We start from the raw sequence: 21,070 nt of genomic DNA on the forward strand, positions 1-21,070 counted from the left end.
ATACATGGAGGATTAGAAAATTTTGGTATTAAATATTATGGATGTTTAGCTAAAAAGAGGATATGAGGATTTAATGTTAATGGAGGATTTTACAAATAGGTAAATGAAATGCCAGCATGTGGTTATGGATTGAATCTTGGTATATTTAAGGATGAAGGATGTTTAAATAACTATAGTCAAATAAAAGTGAAGGTATGATGATGTTAATTTGGTAAATATTTGAGTTCAGATATTTGAATTAATATGAATTATATTTGATGACGGTGGAAGAGGTGCACAAAAGCCTTTTGTAACCAGCTGATACACTTTCTAGAATATGTAAAGAAGGAGGATGTTTGTTTTGAAAATAAATAAATAAATTTTAATTTTTTTTAAAAAAAAGAAGAGAGATGGTGAGAGAGAGCAGCAATGGTCCGAATAGGATCCAAATAGGGTTGTGTAGCTAACCTTCACAACTGACACCACAATCCTAGGGGACACATTTTGTTTCAGGTGTTCTCAACAGGCAATAATCAAATACCAGGCTGTTGTAATCATATTTTACTCTTTAAATCAAGATTGCTGCACAGCACACAGTGTTTGTTTGTGTGTGTGTGTGTGTGTGTGTGTGTGTGTGTGTGTGTGTGCGTGTGGCGTGCACTGCATTTTGTTGCAAGATATATTTTGGAACATGCTGCAGACAGACAGCTCTGTTTATTCCTAGCCTGTCAACTATCAGTCTTAAATATAGTTATAATTTATCTTCAACCTTCAATATAAAGGCCCAGGAAAGTGCTCTAAACTAAAATTGAGAGGACATTTGGGGAAGAGAGGTTGAAGACCTGGGATTCATCCTTTTTTTGACAAGGCCTGATTGCAGTCTCCCCTTCCAGATAGCCGGGTGGCTTTGTTAAGACAGGCACAAGCGATAGAGAGAGGGGGGGGGGGGAGAATGGAACTGGACAGAGCTAAACAAATGTTGTCTTTGAAAAATATAGATTCAACCTTGTTCTGTTCTCTATGTAGAAATGAATCATTGTGATACTCCTATAGTATGGGGGGAAGACCAAGGTTGTTGCTGTGATAACACAGGCTACGCTTTGACTTATCATGGATCCATCTTGCTATCTCCCACTCTTCTTTCTTTCACCCAACTGTATTATCAACGTGGGGTATGACTGGTATGCCAGGGTGGAGGGTAAAGTAATGAAAATAAATTTCTGTGCTGGAGACTATAGTACATGCTGTTAAAAACTCACATGGTCCTTTTGACAGTTAGACTCCATGGTGCTGCTAAGACCAGGGTGATAATTTAAAGTTACTTTATCTTTATTTTCCCATTCAGTCACATCCGGAGAAATGTCTATGAAGATTCTTAGGCATCTGAGTCACGGTTGACACAAAGGACCTTTTTCAAATCATCTTTGGAACAACAAAAGCAACTGGACTTTTCTCTGTTTTCCGTCAAGACATTCCGCTTCTCATCCAAGAAGCTTCTTAAGTTCTGGAGGTCTTCGAGGAAAACAAAGGAATCCTAGTTGCCTTTTGAAAATGCACCTTTTGGGACATATCCAGAGAAGAAGTCCTTGGAGTTTTCTTTGGCAAGATTTTTTCAGAAATGATTTGCCATTGTCTCCTCCCTAGGGCTGAGAGAAAGCGGCTGGCTCAAGCTTATCCAGTTGGCTTTGTGCCTAAAACTGAATTACAATTCACACTTTCACGGTTTCTAATATTGTAATCGCTACACCAAATGGATTTCTTTTCGACTTAGGCTAAATCAGGGTTTCTCAACCTTGGCAACTTGAAGATGTCTGGACTCCCAGAATTCCCCAGCCAGCATTCGCTACATGTTCTTTATAAGAATACCATTAAATCTACCCAACACAGGGGTGGGTTTCAACCGGTTCGCGGCGGTCCCTGCGAACCGGTTGGTCGCCGAACCCGGAACTAAGTAACTTCCGGGAACGGCGAAGAGCCCGCGTGCGCCCGCGCACCCGCTCCTTACCCAGTTTTGACAAATTCTGCGCTTCCACGCATGCGCAGGACGCATACAGCGCCTGCGCGATCCTCCAGGAGCAGCTGGAGCATCGCACAGACGCTAGTACGCATGCGTGTGCCGCGCGCGTGCGTGAGGATGCCGCACGCGTGCGCGAGGATGCCACACGCATGCGCGAGGACGCCGCTGGCCTTGTTCCAACCAAACCGGTTGGAACGGGGCGAGGAACCCACCCCTGACCCAACAGTACCATTTAGATGTGCCAATGTAAAAGCCAGAATGAATAAATGGTAAAAATATTAAGGAGTAATGATTCTATGTCTTTATTAAATGATAATTCTTCGCCTGAGAATTCTTCTGGCTTTATTCAAGCCTACCACAGATACTGAATGGAGTGAGCCCACAATGGGACACATTATCCATTCCTTGTTTCTTTCAGGGAGGCTGTATCTGCTTATAAAAACTAATAAAACAGATTCAACCCAGACTGCCCCAAGTTTGTTTAAGCCTATACTTCAGCCAGCAGGGTCATAATTCAGCCTCAACTGAAAAGCAGCTGAGTTGAAGCTGGAGAATTGCGTTAGCTGCAATGCAGGGAGCTCGGAAATAGAGTCTTGAAGAATTTAGGCTGAACAGCTTCCAACATATAAGCAGCCTTGTAGACATAACATTACGTAGCATACATCGACCAGCGTTGGAAGGCAGTGCAGAGAGTGGTGAAGATAAGCAGAAAGGTTCGTAGTAGTTCATTCCCTTCTATCCGTAGCTCATAAGTGATGCTTGAGCAGGGCCCGCAAAATTGTTTGGGACACTACAGATCTTCTTCACGACCTGTTTTCCTTGTTACCTTTTAGGAGGAGGCTTCGTGGTATTCAAAGCAGAACATCTAGATTCAGTCACTTTTTAGGTTTAGGTTTAGTTTTATTTATACGCCGCCCTATTCCCAGCGGGACTCAGGGCGGCTCACAAACCCCAGGGGGGAAAGGGAAACACAAAAACTACAAATACAAGCATTTAAAAAATAACCAACAGCCACACAAATCGAGAGGGGAAGGGAACTCATCGACCCCAGGCCTGCCGACACAGCCAGGTCTTAACGGCTTTTCGGAAGGCCTGGAGAGAGGTGAGGGTCCGGATCTCTGCAGGGAGTTCGTTCCAAAGGGCTGGAGCTGCCACAGAGAAGGCCCTCCCCCGGGTAATAGCCAGGTGGCATTGGCTGGTAGACAGAACCCGGAGGAGGCCAACCCTGTGTGATCTAATGGGTCTTTGGGAGGTAATTGGCAGCAGGCGGTCTCTCAAGTACCCAGGTCCAATACCATGAAGGGCTTTATAAGTGACAACTAGCACCTTGAAGCGTATCCGGAGACCGATCGGTAACCAGTGCAGCTCGTGGAGGATAGGTGTAACGTGGGTGTACCGAGATGCACCCACGATCGCTCGCACAGCTGCATTCTGGACAAGCTGAAGTCTCCGAATGCTCTTCAAGGGCTGCCCCATGTAGAGCGCATTGCAGTAGTCCAGTCTTGAGGTCGCGAGGGCACGAGTGACTGTTGCGAGTGCCTCCCGGTTCAGGTAGGGACGCAATTGGTGCACCAGGCGAACCTGGGTTTTTCTTCCCTATGGCATCAACCTTGTGAATTCTCAAGTTACCTCTTTCTGCTACATATTCAAAACGGACAGTGATTAGTGTGTGTGTATGTGTGTGTGTAGTATGTGTGTTTGTGTATCAATGTATATAGCAAGGTAATATGTGTGTTATGTATGGGTATACTTTCATTTGAGAGCAGGTAACAGAATTTCATTTTTAATGTGTGCCAGTGTGCTCACAGTACAAAAAAAAATGACAGTGAAAGTTATCTTGTCTTATCTCTTATCTTACAGCAAGAGCCTTGGCAATTTAGCTTTACAAGTTTAAATGCTATGGACAGGAAATTGTTGCTTGTATAATTGATTGGATGGGTCAAGAAAGAATTCCAGCAATGGAAGAAACTAACTTCAGATCACAGTTTTCCTTTGTTTACCAATGTATCACTTTGCACCACCTATCTTTGAAGTGCACTGAGTCTCCTGGAGTTGCCTTTTACTCTGTTTCTACAGATCTAGAAGCAGCGTTTGATTCAATCCCCCCCCCCCATGAGAGGCTGTGGCCGCTTCCTCTATTGGCTGCCACCTCCCGCAATAAATTATGATGTTGCAAGTGCCACAAGGCAGATCCAACGCTTAAATAGTGGAGAGTTGACTGATCCTATTCTGAGTTTTAGGTTTACTGTTATAGTAACCATTTCTAAAACTCTACTTAAAGGTACCAGAGAAGCTTTTTCTGCACAGAAAAATAACACATTCCACCAAGATAAATATGCATATTCAAACACCAACAGGAATATTTATAATAGATGTTCTTCTGTATGTACGTGAAAAAAAATCATATTCCCAATGTTTAATAAATTCCCTTGGGAAAAGGTTTGTTGATTCTGTGAATCTCTGAAATAGTAAGTAACATTATGGCTCCCTTCTCCGAAAATACAAAGAGAGGGAGGGAGGGAGGGAGGGAGGGAGGGAGGGAGGGAGAAAGAAAGAGAGAGAGAGAAAGAGAACTACAACTTTAAAGATTGAAGTACTGAGCTTCAGTACTACATAATAAATGCACAAATGACTATATAAATAAATGACTAATAACTATTTATTAAACTGTTCAATCTCAGCAGTTGCCCACTAGTACAAGACTCTGTGCTTCTTACAAATATTAAGTCTAATGATAAAAACAGTTTAAAAAAGGCAATAAAGATGTCCATGACATTTTTAACCAATGTATTGCAATCATTTTGGAAAGCAGATACTTTCCAAATTATCTACTTTATAAGTATCTACTTTATAAATGTGTTATAAAACACATTACAAAATAACAATTTATAGTAAAATTTAAAAATAAAACATTAGTGGTATGTTTATGTCACTACTAAAAAAATGTATATGTCTGACAAATATTGCTGCTTTTTATCAATCATATTTTTATGGTACTTGTGTTTTAATTGATTTGTCTTTTCACTTTATTCTCTTATTTCATTGGTTGGGCCAAACCAACACATTCACAAAATGCCAAACAGTAATTTCACTTTTAAGGTTCATTGTTCCTTAAATTGTCTTTTTTTATTACAGAAAGTTCATTCTGATTTTTTTTTAACCCGGCATTTTACTGAAATCAATTCTTAAAGAGGTTTAGAAAACTATGAAATACTGCTAATTAAATAGATCATCCCCTGAACCATAAATTATGTTACATACAAACCTAGAACCAAAGTACATTAGTAAAACAAGTTGCGTTTGTTTTTTTCTGAAACTAATACTTAATTGACATAACTTGTTTACACTTAGCAAGCATGCAAGAATAACTGATTCATTAAAGGAAATTCAACTGATCCGGTCTGGTATTTTTTTCAGGATGGTCTTTGATTTGTGAGATAAAAAACTGAAGCTTGTAATGAAAATGCTGGGGATTTATTGATGCTATTCTATATTGGTCTTTTGAGATATTAATTTACATTAATTCTCCCTTCCAATGTCATATTTACAGTATATCGTTTATTTCTGTTTTATGCTGTGTCCCTCCGCAATTGAATCATTTTTGTGGTTTTCGTTATTGATCTTATTAGCTACCTTGAACTAGTTCTAAGATTTATTTTCAGAGGGGAAAAAAGATAATTCCTTCCCTTACTTAGCTATCAGTGGCATTGCTTCCATAGTATATCCTTGCATAAGAGAGAGAGAGACTAAGCAGACTCAGCTGAATGCCAAAGTTTGTTCAGGAGGGGAAAAATTCAAAAATAACCCACTGAAAATTGGTAAAAATACCCAGAGGCTATAGACTGGAAATATGAACTCTCACGGAAAGTTAGTATTCTTTCATCTGTTGATACTGCAATGGAAGTCTGTATCTGCTTGGGGGGAGGGGAGGGGGCCTGTAAAATGCAATAGGACTTATCCCGATTGGGAAAATGATTTCAGTTTTAAAGTCTTGCCTCAACTTCAGTGCCCTTTTGTAGAAAATAAATGCTTTCGCAGTTGCAGTAAAACTTAGTAATACAGTTGCAAGGTATTACAGCAGCAGCCTGAGAGAATTTATGTGAAAGTATCTCCCAATGGGGTTTTTTTGTACTCTTTAAATGGTGGTGGTCAAAGGGCATGATTTTTTTTAAAAAAAAAAATAGAGCAAAAGAGAGCAACAACAATAACCCCAAAGTATTCTTTTGTCTGTTTCCTTGTTTTGTTACATAGGTTGATGACCAAATGAAACTCCTTCAGAACTGCTGGAGCGAACTCTTAATTCTAGATCATATTTATCGGCAAGTGGTACATGGGAAGGAAGGCTCCATCCTCCTGGTCACTGGGCAACAAGTGAGTTTGCATATAAAATCACTGAGGTGTTGTTGTTTTTTTTAATTCATGACTTTGCAAATAGTCAGATCAGAAGCACTGCTGGGTCACGCCGAAAACATTTTCCACCGAAGTGAGATATAGGTTCCAGCAGAGTATTAGTGAAATGGAAAGTATCCTCTGTGAATTGAATTGAATTTATTGCATCTATATGCCGCCCTTTTCCCCGAAGGGGACTCAGGGCGGCTCACAATCCAAGTCAGAGAAGGGGGTACAGATAAGGGATAAAAAAGATGAACAGAACAATACACAATTTAAAAGCACACAACAACCATACCATTCGAGGGGGGGGCAAAAGCTCTTTAGCCCCAGGCCTGTCAGAACAGCCAGGTTTTAAGGGCTTTGCGGAAGGCCTGGAGGGTGGTGAGGGTTCGAATCTCCACGGGGAGCTCGTTCCAGAGGGCCGGAGCAGCCACAGAGAAGGCTCTCCTCCGGGTAGTCACCAGTCGGCATTGGCCGGCGGATGGAATTCGGAGGAGGCCTAATCTGTGGGATCTGATCGGTCTATTGGAGGTAATTGGCAGCAGGCGGTCTCTCTGTGCCAGTCCCAGAGATAAATTTTAAACAAATAACAAATATTTTTAATGTTTTCATATGAAGGATGAAGATAAATTTGTTAGCAAAAGCCTGGAGCTAGAAGAAACAAAACTGAGATAAATAAATCCCTTTATCTCCATGAACTTTATGTCATAGTAAGTCATGGATCAGGCTAACCCTTTGCTAATTGTACATCTCTTAAAGAAAAAATTAGCTTAGCTGAATTTAAAGCAGATAATATGTTCTCCTGGGAAAACCACTTTCAGGGCAAACAAGGCTAGATTAGATCATTTGTGATAATAAGCGCTGAATAAGTACTGAAGGAAAACCTTGTGGAAGTGTTTAATGTATATAATTTTACAGCTTGGGAAGCTTTCTATTTTCTTCAAGATTCCTTCTTGTATCCCCGCTCAACAAACATAGAATTTTGAATGGAATACAGAGTTCCGTCCAAATACATTACAGGCAGGAATGTCTGAAGCATAAAGAGAGCGAAAACACGCTGGAAATCAAACACGCAGCTCTGACACAGATCTTACAATGAGAGATGAGGCTGAGCAGAAGCCCTGGTGGTCAGAAGGAAGCTGTCAGCACCACGGACGGCTCTTCTCCACCGCTATCAAAAAGGCTGGCTAAATTAGGAGAAGTTAAGCGTATTTACCCATCTGTTCAGTGTGCACAACTCTGTTTAGGCGAGGTAGATCATACACAGCATTCACAGAATTTGTATTTACTTACCTAATCGCTTCAAATGTGTAGATGTAGATGTAGATAAGTTTATTTATAGGCCGCCCTTTTCCCTGAGGGGACTCAGGGCGGCTTACAACTTATGGGGAAGGGAATACACACAATGACATATAAAAACAATACATAATTAAAAATAGAAGCAACATTCATCATTCGGGTGGGGACGGATTACAATCTTTATCCCCAGGCCTGGCGGGATAGCCAGATTCTAAGGGCTGTGCGGAAGGTCTGGAGGGTAGTGAGGGTACGAATCTCCACCGGGAGATCGTTCCAAAGGGTCGGAGCTACTACTGAAAAGGCTCTCCTCCGCGTAGTTGCCAGTTGACAAATGTGGGGCGAGCACAACCCCGTCTACATTGTCCTACTCTATGGTAGCATTATCTCAAGCACCGCCATTGAGGCGTAGTTGAATGCCCAAACAATGGAACAAAGTTAGGACATTTGTGTTATCAGAAATCGAAAGCTTGTTTGAGTATGTGAGGGAAAGGCCAATTAGGGAATGAGAAACAGCTTTAAAAGTGAAAACAAACGCCCTATAAAACCCATTTCTTCAGGAAGTTCCCTTCCACCATCCTGAATAAAATGAACGCAGCCCGCTTCGGAGCTTGATAGCTTGTCACAAGAGAGCATCCTTGTGTTGTGGCCGTACTCGTTTGTAATTTTCAAGTAAAATAAATGAGAGTGACAAGGCAAATTAAATCAAAACCTTACCCTTTGAACATTTATTACAGCTCTAATGGAAAAGAATGCACAGTGTCATGGGAAGGCAGAGCGCATTTGGTGCATTTTATTTCTGATTCAAAGTGAAACCAAATGATGGTCCACTGGCATTTAAGTAGCTGAAACCTAAACTGCCTCAATTTAAATCCATGCGAGGAAACAGTTGCTTGTTTTGACTGCAATCCACATTATTCAATTGCTCTCCAAAATTTACATAGAGAGTCTTAGCCCTAATTTAAAACATGTAAGCCATTCGTTTGCATTTATACGGATTGTTGTAGGCGCTCTACATTAGGTAAAAGAGACATACGTTATATATGAAGCAGGTGAGTTCAACCCTTTGATCGCAGCTTCATTAACTATGACCATGGTCAAAATTAAGCTGTTTAAAAACTCATTGATGTCAATAAACAATATGCTTCAGTGCGCCCCTGAAAATGTGGGCCCTTTTGTGGAGGGGGGGGCGAAATTTAAGGCATAAGAGAGTCAGTAGGTCTAGCTGTTAAGGCAGTGGTGGGATTCAAATAATTTAACAACCGGTTCTCTGCCCTGATGATTTCTTCCAACAACCAGTTCACCAAACTGCTCAGAAAGTTAACAACGGGTTCTCCCGAAGTGGTGCGAACTGTCTGAATCCCACCACTGGGTTAAGGCGCCAGGCTAGAAACCCAGAGACTATGAATTCTAGTCCCATCTTAAACATGAGTCACTTGGGCCACTTATTCTCTCTCCCCATTGGTTTTTTTAAAAAACACGGTCATTCTGTTTGTTTGTTTGTCTGTTTCTGTAAGAAAACATGTCTGAAAGGATGACCCAATGGGGAATGGATGCGCCGAGGTGGCGCAGTGGTTAGGGTGCAGTACTGCAGGCCACTTCAGCTGACTGCTATCTGCAGTTTGGCGGTTCAAATCTCACCGGCTCAAGGTTGACTCAGCCTTCCATCCTTCCGAGGTGGCTGAAATGAGGACCCAGACTGTGGGGGGCGATATGCTGACTCTGTAAACCGCTTAGAGAGGGCTGAAAGCCCTATGAAGCGGTATATAAGTCTAACTGCTATTGCTATTGCTATTGTTATCTGCAGTTCAGCAGTTCTAATCTCACCGGCTCAGGGTTGACTCAGCCTTCCATCCTTCCGAGGTGGGTGAAATGAGGACCCAGACTGTGGGGGCGATATGCTGACTCTGTAAACCGCTTAGAGAGGGCTGAAAGCCCTATGAAGCGGTATATAAGTCTAACTGCTATTGCTATTGCTAATGGATGGTCTAGCCAAAGTTCTAAAGTTCAGCTACAGTAAGAAATATTGATATAATGCATGTCTCAAATAAAGCTCAGAAACCACCAGGTGAGAAAGAAAAACAAGAGAGGAAGACATGGACGCAAAATTTGCTTGTGCTTTATAAACCGTAATTAATGATATCCAAAAATAATAATAAATTAAATTAGCCCTTTCTGTGCTTACACTCATTTTGCTCCTTAGAGCATGGATTGAAGGGGGGGGGGGAATGGCCCGAATTGATAGCCAGGTTTCGAATTATTTTATTCAATTAAGATTCTGCAGAAACTCTACCCAGCGAGTCCCGCATCCTCTTTTGAAATATAAAAACAAAACTGAATTGACTAGAGCAGTGGTTCCCAAACTTGGCAACTTTAAGACTTGTGGACTTCAACTCCCAGAATTCTCCAGCCAGCAGAGCAGAATTCTGGGAGTTGAAGTCCACAAGTCTTAAAGTTGCCAAGTTTGGGAACCACTGGACTAGAGAAATGGCTATTTAAAAGGTTTGTCCCTAGAGAGCCTGTCTGGTGTCGTGGTGAAGGTTGATACCTAGAAACCAGAAGACTCTGAATTCTAGTCCTGCCTTAGTCATGAAAGACAGCTGGAGGACCTGGGCCATTCACACTTTCTCAGCCTAACCCACCTAACAGAGTTGTGAGGAAAATAGGATGAGGAAGAACTACGTTCGCTGCTGTGGGTTATTTATAAAAATAATAAAGACGTGATTAAAAAATATTTTAAAATGAAATGGGTCCTTTGATCCTTGGAAAGCTTAAGGCAGCATGTCACCCCCTAAAACTCATGAAGCCCCCTCCCAAAATGGGATGTAATTTTTTGGAGTTTTGGAATGCAGCCCGCAATGTGGCATGCAGAGCAAGCTATAGTTCTTGAGCTGGTGGAGCTGGTGAACTCCTCTCTTTTAGGAGAACTTTATTTATTTATTCAATTTCTATAGCTGCCCATATTAGCAAACGATTCTCAGTGGCTATAGACATCAAATCAATCAATAAAGTTTGATAACTTTCCCAAACATGTTGCAATTACAGTGCCTCAAATTCCTAACTAGTTCTGATTGGGAACTAGCAATAGCAATAGGAGTTAGACTTATATACCACTTCATAGGGCTTTCAGCCCTCTCTAAGTGGTTTACAGAGTCAGCATATCGCCCCCACAGTCTGGGTCCTCATTTCACCCACCTCGGAAGGATGGAAGGCTGAGTCAACCTTGAGCCGGTGAGATTAGAACCGCTGAACTGCAGATAGCAGTCATCTGAAGTGGCCTGCAGTACTGCACCCTAACCACTGCGCCACCTCGGCTCTTGTAGTAGTCCCAACTACTACAAGAGTAGGCTGATGTAGTCCCAACCCAGCTGTAATCTATAAAACCAAAAATGATGGCCTCAGAAATTGTCCAGTATGGGACAACCTTTCAAGAGCTATGAAGTTTTTTATTCCAATAAAATACACTGCCAGGTAGTTCCACGAATCACTTTCAAAGCCATTAAATGAAGGAGTACGGATTTCTACAACATCATACAGCATTTAGTCACATTTAAATAATCGGCACAAGCGCTGACTGTAAACTCAAGGGATCTTTAGAAATGTTTGTTTCTTTTGTTCCTAGGCGGAGATACAGTCTCCAGTTAAATCAAAATCATGTCTAGATTGGACTAGCTTCACTTTTGGCCCTGCCTTGTCAAGCTATTTTCAACCCAACATCACATATGTTTCTGATGGCATTCATCACAGTAACCTTGAAGGCTGCACAGATTTCATTTTCAATTTTTGTCATCCTATAATCTCTTTCATAAACTTAAAATTGAATTATAAATACAAATGGAAAGAAGGATGGGAATGGAAGAGGAAATAAGCAAATTCAATATACTAATTTCGACATTAAGAATTATGACCTTTCAGGTGTTCCTTGAAATCAAATTTTGCATCCCTTACTCCACCCGATCTGATATTAAATTAGGGACAGGCAACATTTACACACAGTGACATGAACTTTTAAATTCTTTTTTGGGGAAGGGGGGGGGACTAAAAGCACATAGGATTTGTGATACTGACAGATGTTGTTTTCACCAAATGCGCAAGACCAAAATGATTAAAGTCCCACTGTCCATTTTGCTGCTTGCACTTCAGAGTTTTAATAAGAATATCCATTTTATTTCTTTAAAGATTTCGTTAAAAATACATGTTAATTCTTTTTTCTTTCGTTTTGGCAATGCAGTCTTGAGAATCTTCCAGGGATTGATGAATGTGGGTCCACACATGGACATCCACACTCCCTCATTCTGCTACAATAAACACTGCCATTTGCAGTAACCATTTCTGAAATTCAAAAAGAGGTTCTGTTATTTGTAAAATGCACATTCCTCATACATACCGGAGTGAACTTTCAACTTCCATGGGCCTTTCAAAACTCTTCTCCAAATTGCAGAGTATAATGCCAGTGCAGTTGTCAGAATGGCAATTTTATATTAGCATTTCCCTATTATCAGCTTAAGGCCGTCCCGGGAAGGTTGAATCAGCAGATGCCACATTTACTACACAGTTGCTACTCTTATTACTCTGAGAGGGATCCCAGCTGAACTTAGTCTGTTTTCATCCCTGTTATTTCTTTATCAAAATTCTGGGATGTCCAGAAATCTGGGAATAAAGAGGCTTGCTCTTTACAAATGCCTAGCATTCCTCTAACTTAATTAAGCAGACCATCCAATATATTTTGTGCACAGAAGACACAAAATCACATACACACAATCCCATCTTTGAAGAATACATTATAAAACTTCGCGATGTTTCACCTTTTTTTTTTACACCATCCTAGATTGTTGGAAGATCTACAGAATGCTCTACGGTGCATTAGATTTTAAATTTTGTTCCCAGGCTAATCCATAAGGAATCACATGCGTGAATGGTCCCTTTAGTCAAACTGGATGGTAAACTGGCCCATATGCCCTCGTGAGTGTGTAAATGTTTTTTCTTCTTGCAAAATGGTGCCAGCTGACACATGTGCTGGTACAGCTGCCTTCGTATCCTTTGCCAGTGTCATATGGCCATAAATCTCTTCCGATTTTAGTGCATGTAGCATGCTTGACTTGTTGATTAACTTCAGTAAGATAGATCTTACACCAGTCCCATAGAAAAGTTATGCTTTACAGCATAACTTAGTCCAACCACTGTTATTCTTGAAACTTGTAGTTTCGAGAATAAAGCTCCTCATTTATACCGCCTCTGGCAGGGCCAGCCTTCGAACAAATGGTCCCCCCCCCCCAAAGAGAGAGGCAATTTCTTTCCTTTTGTTCCATTCTGAAATAGCTGATTTCGTACTACCCTCGTACCCCATGTTTCTAGGCGTGCAAGATTTATCTCTGCCGTATGATTTGGTATGCATGGATCTGACCACATGTGTGCCATTTTGGAATAGCCACCAACACTCTAAATGTCCCCAAAGGTTACATGCATACTAACAAATGTTCACACCAGGCAGAGCATACATTGCTGCCAGCTTTCGAAATGATGATGAACTGTTCACACTGTTTGTGTCAGCTGTCGAGCCCATAATCAAGCAGATAACAAGAAGAGGAAATTCTCCCAAGTCCTTTTTCTCAGGACTGCTATCTCTAAATCTAGTCCTAGCACCTGGCGGGAACTATCATAGGCGCTCTTTACAAAGGCAAGCTTTACTTTGTTTAGATTTAGATTTATTATTAACATTTGTATGCTGCCCACTCCCTTGGGACTCTGGGCGGCTTACAGACAAGACAAAAAGAAACATATATTAAAAAATTTAAAATAAGGATACAAGTATTAAAATTTCACACCATGCATACAGTTAAAGTGGGGCTGGATACTAATCAACAGCCCCAGGCCTGCCGGAACAGCCAGGTCTTAGTGGCTTTACGGAAGGCCGGAAGAGTAGTAAGGGTCCGGATCTCAACGGGGAGATCGTTCCATAGATAGTAGAACTGAGTTGCAGGGTGAACCCACTGTGCATTGGTATCTGAGTCCCCTTCGGGGAAAAGGGCGGCATATAAATGCAATAAATTCAATTCAATTCAATCTGCATCTGAGGGATTTTTTCTTTGCCATCAGCTTTCTTAAGTGGCTGGTGTGATGCTGTTTGCTTGACGGGCCGCAACTTTACCAAATCAACACTATAGACAAAACAGGTCTATGTAAAGAGTTGGGGTTAATTTTAATGATCCATCTATTTAATGAGTGAGCCAGACTCAAGCCTATCCTTAATCATGGAGGTATACTAGATAACTTTGAATTAGTCACTTCTTCTCAGCTCAGTTGTCCTTGCGCAGCTGAAATGAAGAAAGTTCTCTGTGGAAAAGGAGAGATTTAATGTTTAAATAAATCAAAACGGGAGCTATGGATATATCTTATTTAGTTCCATATAAACAAAGGAAGCTTACATACAGATTAACAATTTTATACCAACCTTCATTTCATGAGGTGGAATACAAGTGTATAGCAGGGGCTAGGTTATTTTTTAATTTCTCTCTTGATATAATCACAGTCCATAAACATGCTAGATGTTTTATATCACTTTGAAGAGTTATCAGTTTTACTATTTGCATATTAGAACTAATTAGCAACCTCTCTAACATCATCCAGAGGGAGAAGTCTGCGCAGAACTTAATTCATTATCTTCTGTTATTGGCATATCATGTTAAAATGACAGGCATCGTATATTGTACAAGTCATCAAAATTTTAATTAATTTAATGAAAGCTGATTTCATTCTGCCTGCTGTCTCTGTGTAGGATGTATCCCTATATAGACTGAACTCTTTTTCACAAAAAAAGATTTGAAGAGACTTTGCTTTGTTCCCCCAAACTACTTGCTGGAAGTATTTTTGTAAATTAAAATGTAGGGTGTTTTTTTTTAAATCCTTCTTGAAAAAAATATATTTTTGTATAATTTAAATAATCTGCGTAATATATTCTTGAAATGCAGATCTGACTTTATGGAATAATGAATTAATTTCTTCTGAATTGAAATTATTTGTCAAAAGGAGAAAGCCTCCAAAATTACCGTATTCCAAACTTACAATGAACAGAAAATACATTAAGTATCCAAACACATGGAATTATTTATGAAATAGAACCTATTCCAAACTCAGGTATTGGTCCAAGTGTCAAGAAGCTGATCATTTTGTAAATATGCAACCATAAGAAACCAAATCACAGATAGAAATAATGAAATAAGCACAAATATCGATTTGTCTCAAGTTAGTTCTTATTTTTATTACAAGAAATACATGGAGAGTGATATATAGATTGATTCAAAAAATAATTAAATAAAGCACTACTTTCTCATTAACTACATGGATCATTAATTTTAACTTCCAATTCCCACTTCGGTTTATTCTAGGGAAATAATTTTCTAACAACGTATCAGTATAATCATGATCATCCTTCAATTAAACTATTAACAATTAGAAGCCCACTTCTACTGCCCATAGCAACTTTATAAACCCTTCCTTGATGGAATTTGGAAAGGGGTAAGATAGTTGAACTTTGTAGTTACCCGTTTCTTGCCTATCTGATATCATACTCCTTTGATATTTTCTTAATACATCCTAACAACTGGGAGATAGTATCTTATAAGATGAATGCATCTTATAAGATAGTAAGATAAATGTAGACTGTAGTAAGATGAAAACAGATAGTTCTTGACTTATAACCACAATTGAGCCCAACATTTTTGTTCTAAGCGAGACATTTGTTAAGTGAGTTTTTAGTGTTGCATTTCCACTCTGAGGTTATCATTCCTCTTAGATCTCAAAGGTAAAAAATTGAATTATCCTGTAGTTGCTGCAACATTGTCTCTTGGGGTCCCAGAAGCACAATCCACATCTCTTTTTCTGCTAATGGCAATTTTATAACATACAAATCATCTCACAGAGGTTGTTCTATAAGGAATTGTTCAAGGGTTACAGCCAAGGATAAGTCTTAAATACCTGTGTAAAATTCCTCTCTGGATCAACATCAGGATTCAGCCTGCATTCCCTCCCCTCCTCCGTGATTTTCAATCATACATTCTGAGTTGAGTATTAGCTCCAAAGGATTTGTTTCTTTCATAGACAAATAGGCCATGGACTAGGTAGCAGAAATAATGTTCCCTTTAACAGGAACTGTCCCCCCTACCCCCCACTCCAAGAGACATTAACCGGGGCTTTTCATGCACCGTTGAGTTTATATAAACTGATTGACACCTTTGGGGGGTCATCTTTCCACTGAGTCATAATTTTGCTCACTCGTGAAAAAAAAAAAAGGTTTTCTTGGCTCTCCGTATTCTCTAGCCAAAGCTGAAATTTCAACTCATCATATTTACACAATAAAAAAAAATCCATTCTGCCTTGTTTTTAATTGCAAATCTGACTCGGGGGACCAATTCTCCTGCTTAGGAGGCATCCCCGTGCCTTCTACCAGGGAACCAAGTGCAGTCAATTATGGTAATGAAATGTCAATAAATATAAAAATTTAATACAGTCGGCTCTGGCTGAGTGGCAGATGAAGACTTGCCTCCCAGACAAATTTGCTGGTTCGGCAAATATTAAATGCATCTGAAAGAGGAGTTAGTGCCTAAGAATCCACTAGAAGCAGCGGGTAAAAAAATATATTATCTATTGGGGTTTCCCTTTACATTAGCATTGGAAGAGAACAGCCACAGTATTCATGAGGTTCATTGGAAAAATCTTGATTTATTATTAGAAAGAGAAGATGATATTTTCTCTTAAAGCTAGCTGGTTGAGTAGGCTAGTCACTCTCTCTTACCCCAACCAACCTCGCAGGGTTATTGTGGAGGAGAAAATAGGAGGAGGAAGCAGTATTAGGTAAATCTACCACTTTGACCCAAAGGTGGTTTTTCAAGAGGCAACTGGTTTTCCCTTCTCATCCAAAAAAGCTTCTTCTATGATCCAACAAATTAATGGCCCCTAATGTTCTCGCTATAATATTAAGACTTGCAGCATAAGTTATGATGTTGTTGCATCCAGAAGAAATTTCTTGGATAAGAATTGAAATGTCTTCAAGGGGGGGGAAAGTCCAGTTGATCTGGATAACTTAGAACCTCAGTAGACAACTACAGAGTTATTTATAAAAAATAATAAAGATGGGATATAAATAAAGCCAACAAGAAAGAAAGTACAATTTCACCTTACTAAGGGACCATCTCTTTTCCAAAATATTTTCCCAACAAATTGCAGCGAGGAAATTGGGAGCATGTCTTTGCCGCAATCCTATGACATTAATGCTAGTTACAGCTGACAAATATCGTATTAAATGGCCATGGCATTTGGGATCATTTATTTATGCTGGAAATGAACTTGTGAACTTTTATGTATTCAAATGTGATTTCATCCATAGTTCATGAGCAAGAACAAGAACAAGGGAGAAGAAAGGTACCTTAACATAAACTTAACTTAAAATCTTGAGTTTGCTTTCATTCCCCACCTAAATGTAATTATCTTGGTTTTCTAACTTGTGAAAAAAAGACCGTACTTTCCATTATCTCAAGAGAAGACAGACAATTACATTGATGCCAGGTAAATTTGAACAGTAGCTTTAAGAACCATCATGAAGTTAATTTAAACATAACTTCCAAATAAACATATCTCCAGTTAATACACAATTACTTCTTATTTCTGGAAGTTGAACTCCAGCACATTTGCTACTCATTAAATTGTAGAAGGTTGATTTAAATAAGTCATTCTTCAATAAAATGTTGCAGTTCAAAATACTCCTGTTCACTACCCAGTCATTCAGCTGTGCATTCATCTTTAAAAAATTTCCACACTTTCCTGTTGATTTTACCATTACCAATTCCTTTATTGTTTTTTTTTCCTTTTATTGATTTTTTAATATTTGTTCAAGTCTGAGGATCTTCCATAACTTATTCATATTTTGCTTTTGAGTTGGGATGATATAATCTGGTTACATAAGCAATAGTATCCATACCACAGTTTTACAAATAGAGGACTTTATCTCAGAGTAGTGTACAGAAATGAAACAATATATTAACAGATGAAATTTAGTATTAAAAAAAAACATTGTATGACAGTAAGAGGCATGTAAATGTATGTAAATGTGTACACAGGATGTGTATCTAGAAAGGCTAAGATTTCATTTCAATCTGCCTCTTGAGAAAAAAAAGAATAGATAAGATAGGATGAGATACATATTTAATTCTTCTTGTCCTCACAATAACCTCACAAAACCAAGCCACACATTATCTAGCCAATTTGATCCTTTTTGTCAGAAATGATGATTAAATTTTGGGAAGCCAACATAGATAGATGGATGGATGGATGGATGGATGGATGGATGGATGGATGGGTGGTAGGTAGGTAGGTAGGTAGGTAGGTAGGTAGGTAGGTAGGTGATAGATAGATAGATAGATAGATAGATAGATAGATAGATAGATAGATGGTAGATAGATGGTAGATAGATAGATAGATAGATAGATAGATAGATAGATAGATAGATAGATAGATAGTAGATAGATAGATAGATAGATAGATAGATAGATAGATAGATAGATAGATAGATAGATAGATAGATAGATGGTAGATAGATGGTAGATAGATGGTAGATAGATAGATAGATAGATAGATAGATAGATAGATAGATAGATAGATAGATAGATAGATAGATAGATAGATAGATGATAGGTAGGTAGGTAGGTAGGTAGGTAGGTAGGTAGGTAGGTGATAGATAGATAGATAGATAGATAGATAGATAGATAGATAGATAGATAATAGATGGATGGATGGATGGATGGATGGATGGATGATAGGTAGGTAGATAGGTAGATAGGTAGGTAGGTAGGTAGGTAGGTAGGTAGATAGACAGACAGACAGACAGACAGACAGACAGACAGATGATAGATAAATTAGAGGTGACATGATAGCAGTCTTCCAGTATTTCAGGGGCTGCCACAAAGAGGAGGGGTCAATTTATTTTCCAAAGCCCCTTGAAGGCAGGACAAGAAGCAATGGTTGGAAACTAATCAAGGAGAGAAGCAACCTGGAATTAAGGAGAAGCGTCCTAACAGTGAGGACAATTAACCAGTGGAACAGCTTGCCTCCAGAAATTGTGGACGCTCTATCACTGGATGTTTTTAAGCAGAGTCTAGACCGTCACTTATTTGAAATGGTTCTTCTGCTTGAGCAGGGGGCTGGACTAGAAGACCTCCAAGGTCCCTTCCAGCTCATCTATTCTATTCTGTAGAAAGATATAGAGCTAGATATGATAGATAGATCTATGTATATATCTATGTATATGCCTTAGAACTGAACGTGTGGCGATGGTTCTCATCAAAATTGAAGGGTGAAGTTCTTCAGGTACGGAACTGTTCAGAGCTGAAAGCTATATGCAGATGTGTGTATTTATCCTTGTCCTCCTGTGTCCCAGCTCTTCCGTGGTAAAAGTAACCCATTTACAAATGTATGAACTAAAAGATGACATACCTGGTTAAGTTCAGTCAACAAAACTCTGGTGCCCTTTTACAGGTGGATTATTCCATAATCGCGTCTCAAGCAGGTGCCACCCTCAACAGCCTCATGAGCCATGCGCAGGAGCTGGTAGCTAAACTACGATCTCTGCAGTTCGATCTACGAGAATTTGTGTGTCTCAAATTTTTGGTGCTATTCAGTTTAGGTATGTATCCTTATTATCTGATTTTTTTTATTTAAATGAAAATGGATTGACTTGATTCTGCCATTTAATCCTTTCCCAACTGTACACGCAGGTTGGTTTTATTCTTTCCAGCTCAGCAAAATATCAGAAGTTTTATACAAAAGAGCTCAGAACTCTGTCCGTCTTTCTCTCCCATTCTCTCCCTCTCCCCATCAACAAGATTACTCTCTGAAAATTGAACCGAACAGGACCACTGTCTTTTTCTTCCATACACCTCTTCCTTTCGCCCCCCTCCAACTTTCCATCTTCCCTCCATCATTCCCCTCTACCCTACTTGCCCTCCCCTCTACCACTCCTCTCTCCCAGTCCACTCCCTGCCTTCCTTCTCACCCTCCCTCCCATCCTCTCTCCCACCCTCTCTACCCCTCTTTCTTCTATCCCTCTACTCCTCCCTTCGATGTATTTCTACTATCTATTAATATATTCAGCTTGTCCTATTTTTACACTGGAATTAAAGAGCAACAGTGTACAAGTGCAATCACGTTGCTTTAAAATCTAACACATACTATATATCCCCCCTCCCCCCTCCCCCCTAAAACCCCACCTCCCTTCCCCCCCGACTTCCCAGAGCCCGTACACGGTGTAGATTTTTAACAAACACAGTCTAAAATATATTAAGACAAAGGAAATAAAAAAAAGAAGTTAATAACATCTCTACATTGAACTCAGCTTCTTCCTGTTGCACTAACTTTGAACAGTTTAGATTATTCCTGATCTTAAGCATAGGCTAACTGGAATTTCTTAGTCCCGTATTTATTTTGTATATAGTCAATCCATTTTTTCCAGTCTCGTTTATATCTCTCATTTGAATGGTCTCTAAGATATGCCGATATTTTAGCCATCTCGGCTAGGTTTGTAATCTTTTTCTTTTGGACATTATCTCTCAGTAGTGGCAAGAGTCAATATGTTATGGAGTTTTCCATTATGCAATGGAATGAGATGAGAATAGAAATATAACATCTGAAGAGAGAGTTTTCCTGAAGTTCATGGCCTTAAAATGTCTTGCTGACTGTTGATGTTTTATTTCATAGGATTATATAGGGGAGCATAAAATGTGCTACTCAGCATTCATCCCCAGATGAGGCCCACTCAAAGCTCATCTGCAGATCTTTCTAACTGTGCTTGAAAATACCTAACGTTAAAATGTTTGTAAGGACCTTGGCTCTCATCTCATTCTTAGTCCTTAGCTGAGATCTGATAGTGATCCTTTCCTCTCAACCACAGATTTAGTCTATGCATGACAATTGTGCTAATGGTGCAGCAGGGACTGGAATCTGCCCAGAAATTATTGGCTAGGACTGACTACATGACCCTCCTCTCCAACTACCAGCACACTTCCATGACTATTTTAGCTTGAGATACCAGGACTAGGCATCTGATGCATAGTAGGCCAACTTCTTATGCTTATAGACAGATCAATGCCCAGCTGGCATACCAATGGAATAAAACTGAAGTGGCAGAATCCTCCCAAAAGAGAGGGAGAGACCGCCTCCTGCCGATTACCTCTCTCAGACCAATTAGATCGCACAGGTTAGGTCTCCTCCGGATTCCATCTGCCAGCCAATGTCGGCTGGCGACTCCCCGGGGGAGAGCCTTCTCTGTTGCAGCTCCGGCCCTTTGGAATGATCTCCCTGTTGAGATCCGGACCCTTACTACCCTCCCGGCCTTCCGCA

General features: G+C 39.9%; 1 protein-coding gene across 2 annotated transcripts in view; it reads left to right on the forward strand.

Annotated features, from left to right (window-relative positions):
• Positions 1-21,070, forward strand: part of NR5A2 (nuclear receptor subfamily 5 group A member 2) — a 123,361-nt gene that overhangs the window by 78,439 nt on the left and 23,852 nt on the right. For both annotated transcript variants that reach the window (XM_087719192.1, XM_087719191.1), the window contains exons 5-6: positions 6,248-6,367; positions 19,211-19,358. In XM_087719192.1, the coding sequence (XP_087575318.1) occupies positions 6,248-6,367; positions 19,211-19,358 (268 nt within the window). The remainder of the gene's footprint in view (positions 1-6,247; positions 6,368-19,210; positions 19,359-21,070) is intronic.

Source organism: Thamnophis sirtalis, unplaced genomic scaffold, assembly GCF_051295495.1.
Source record: "Thamnophis sirtalis isolate CommonGarterSnake01/CBP01778 unplaced genomic scaffold, rThaSir2_p1.2 scaffold_7, whole genome shotgun sequence".
Taxonomy (NCBI): domain Eukaryota; kingdom Metazoa; phylum Chordata; class Lepidosauria; order Squamata; family Natricidae; genus Thamnophis; species Thamnophis sirtalis.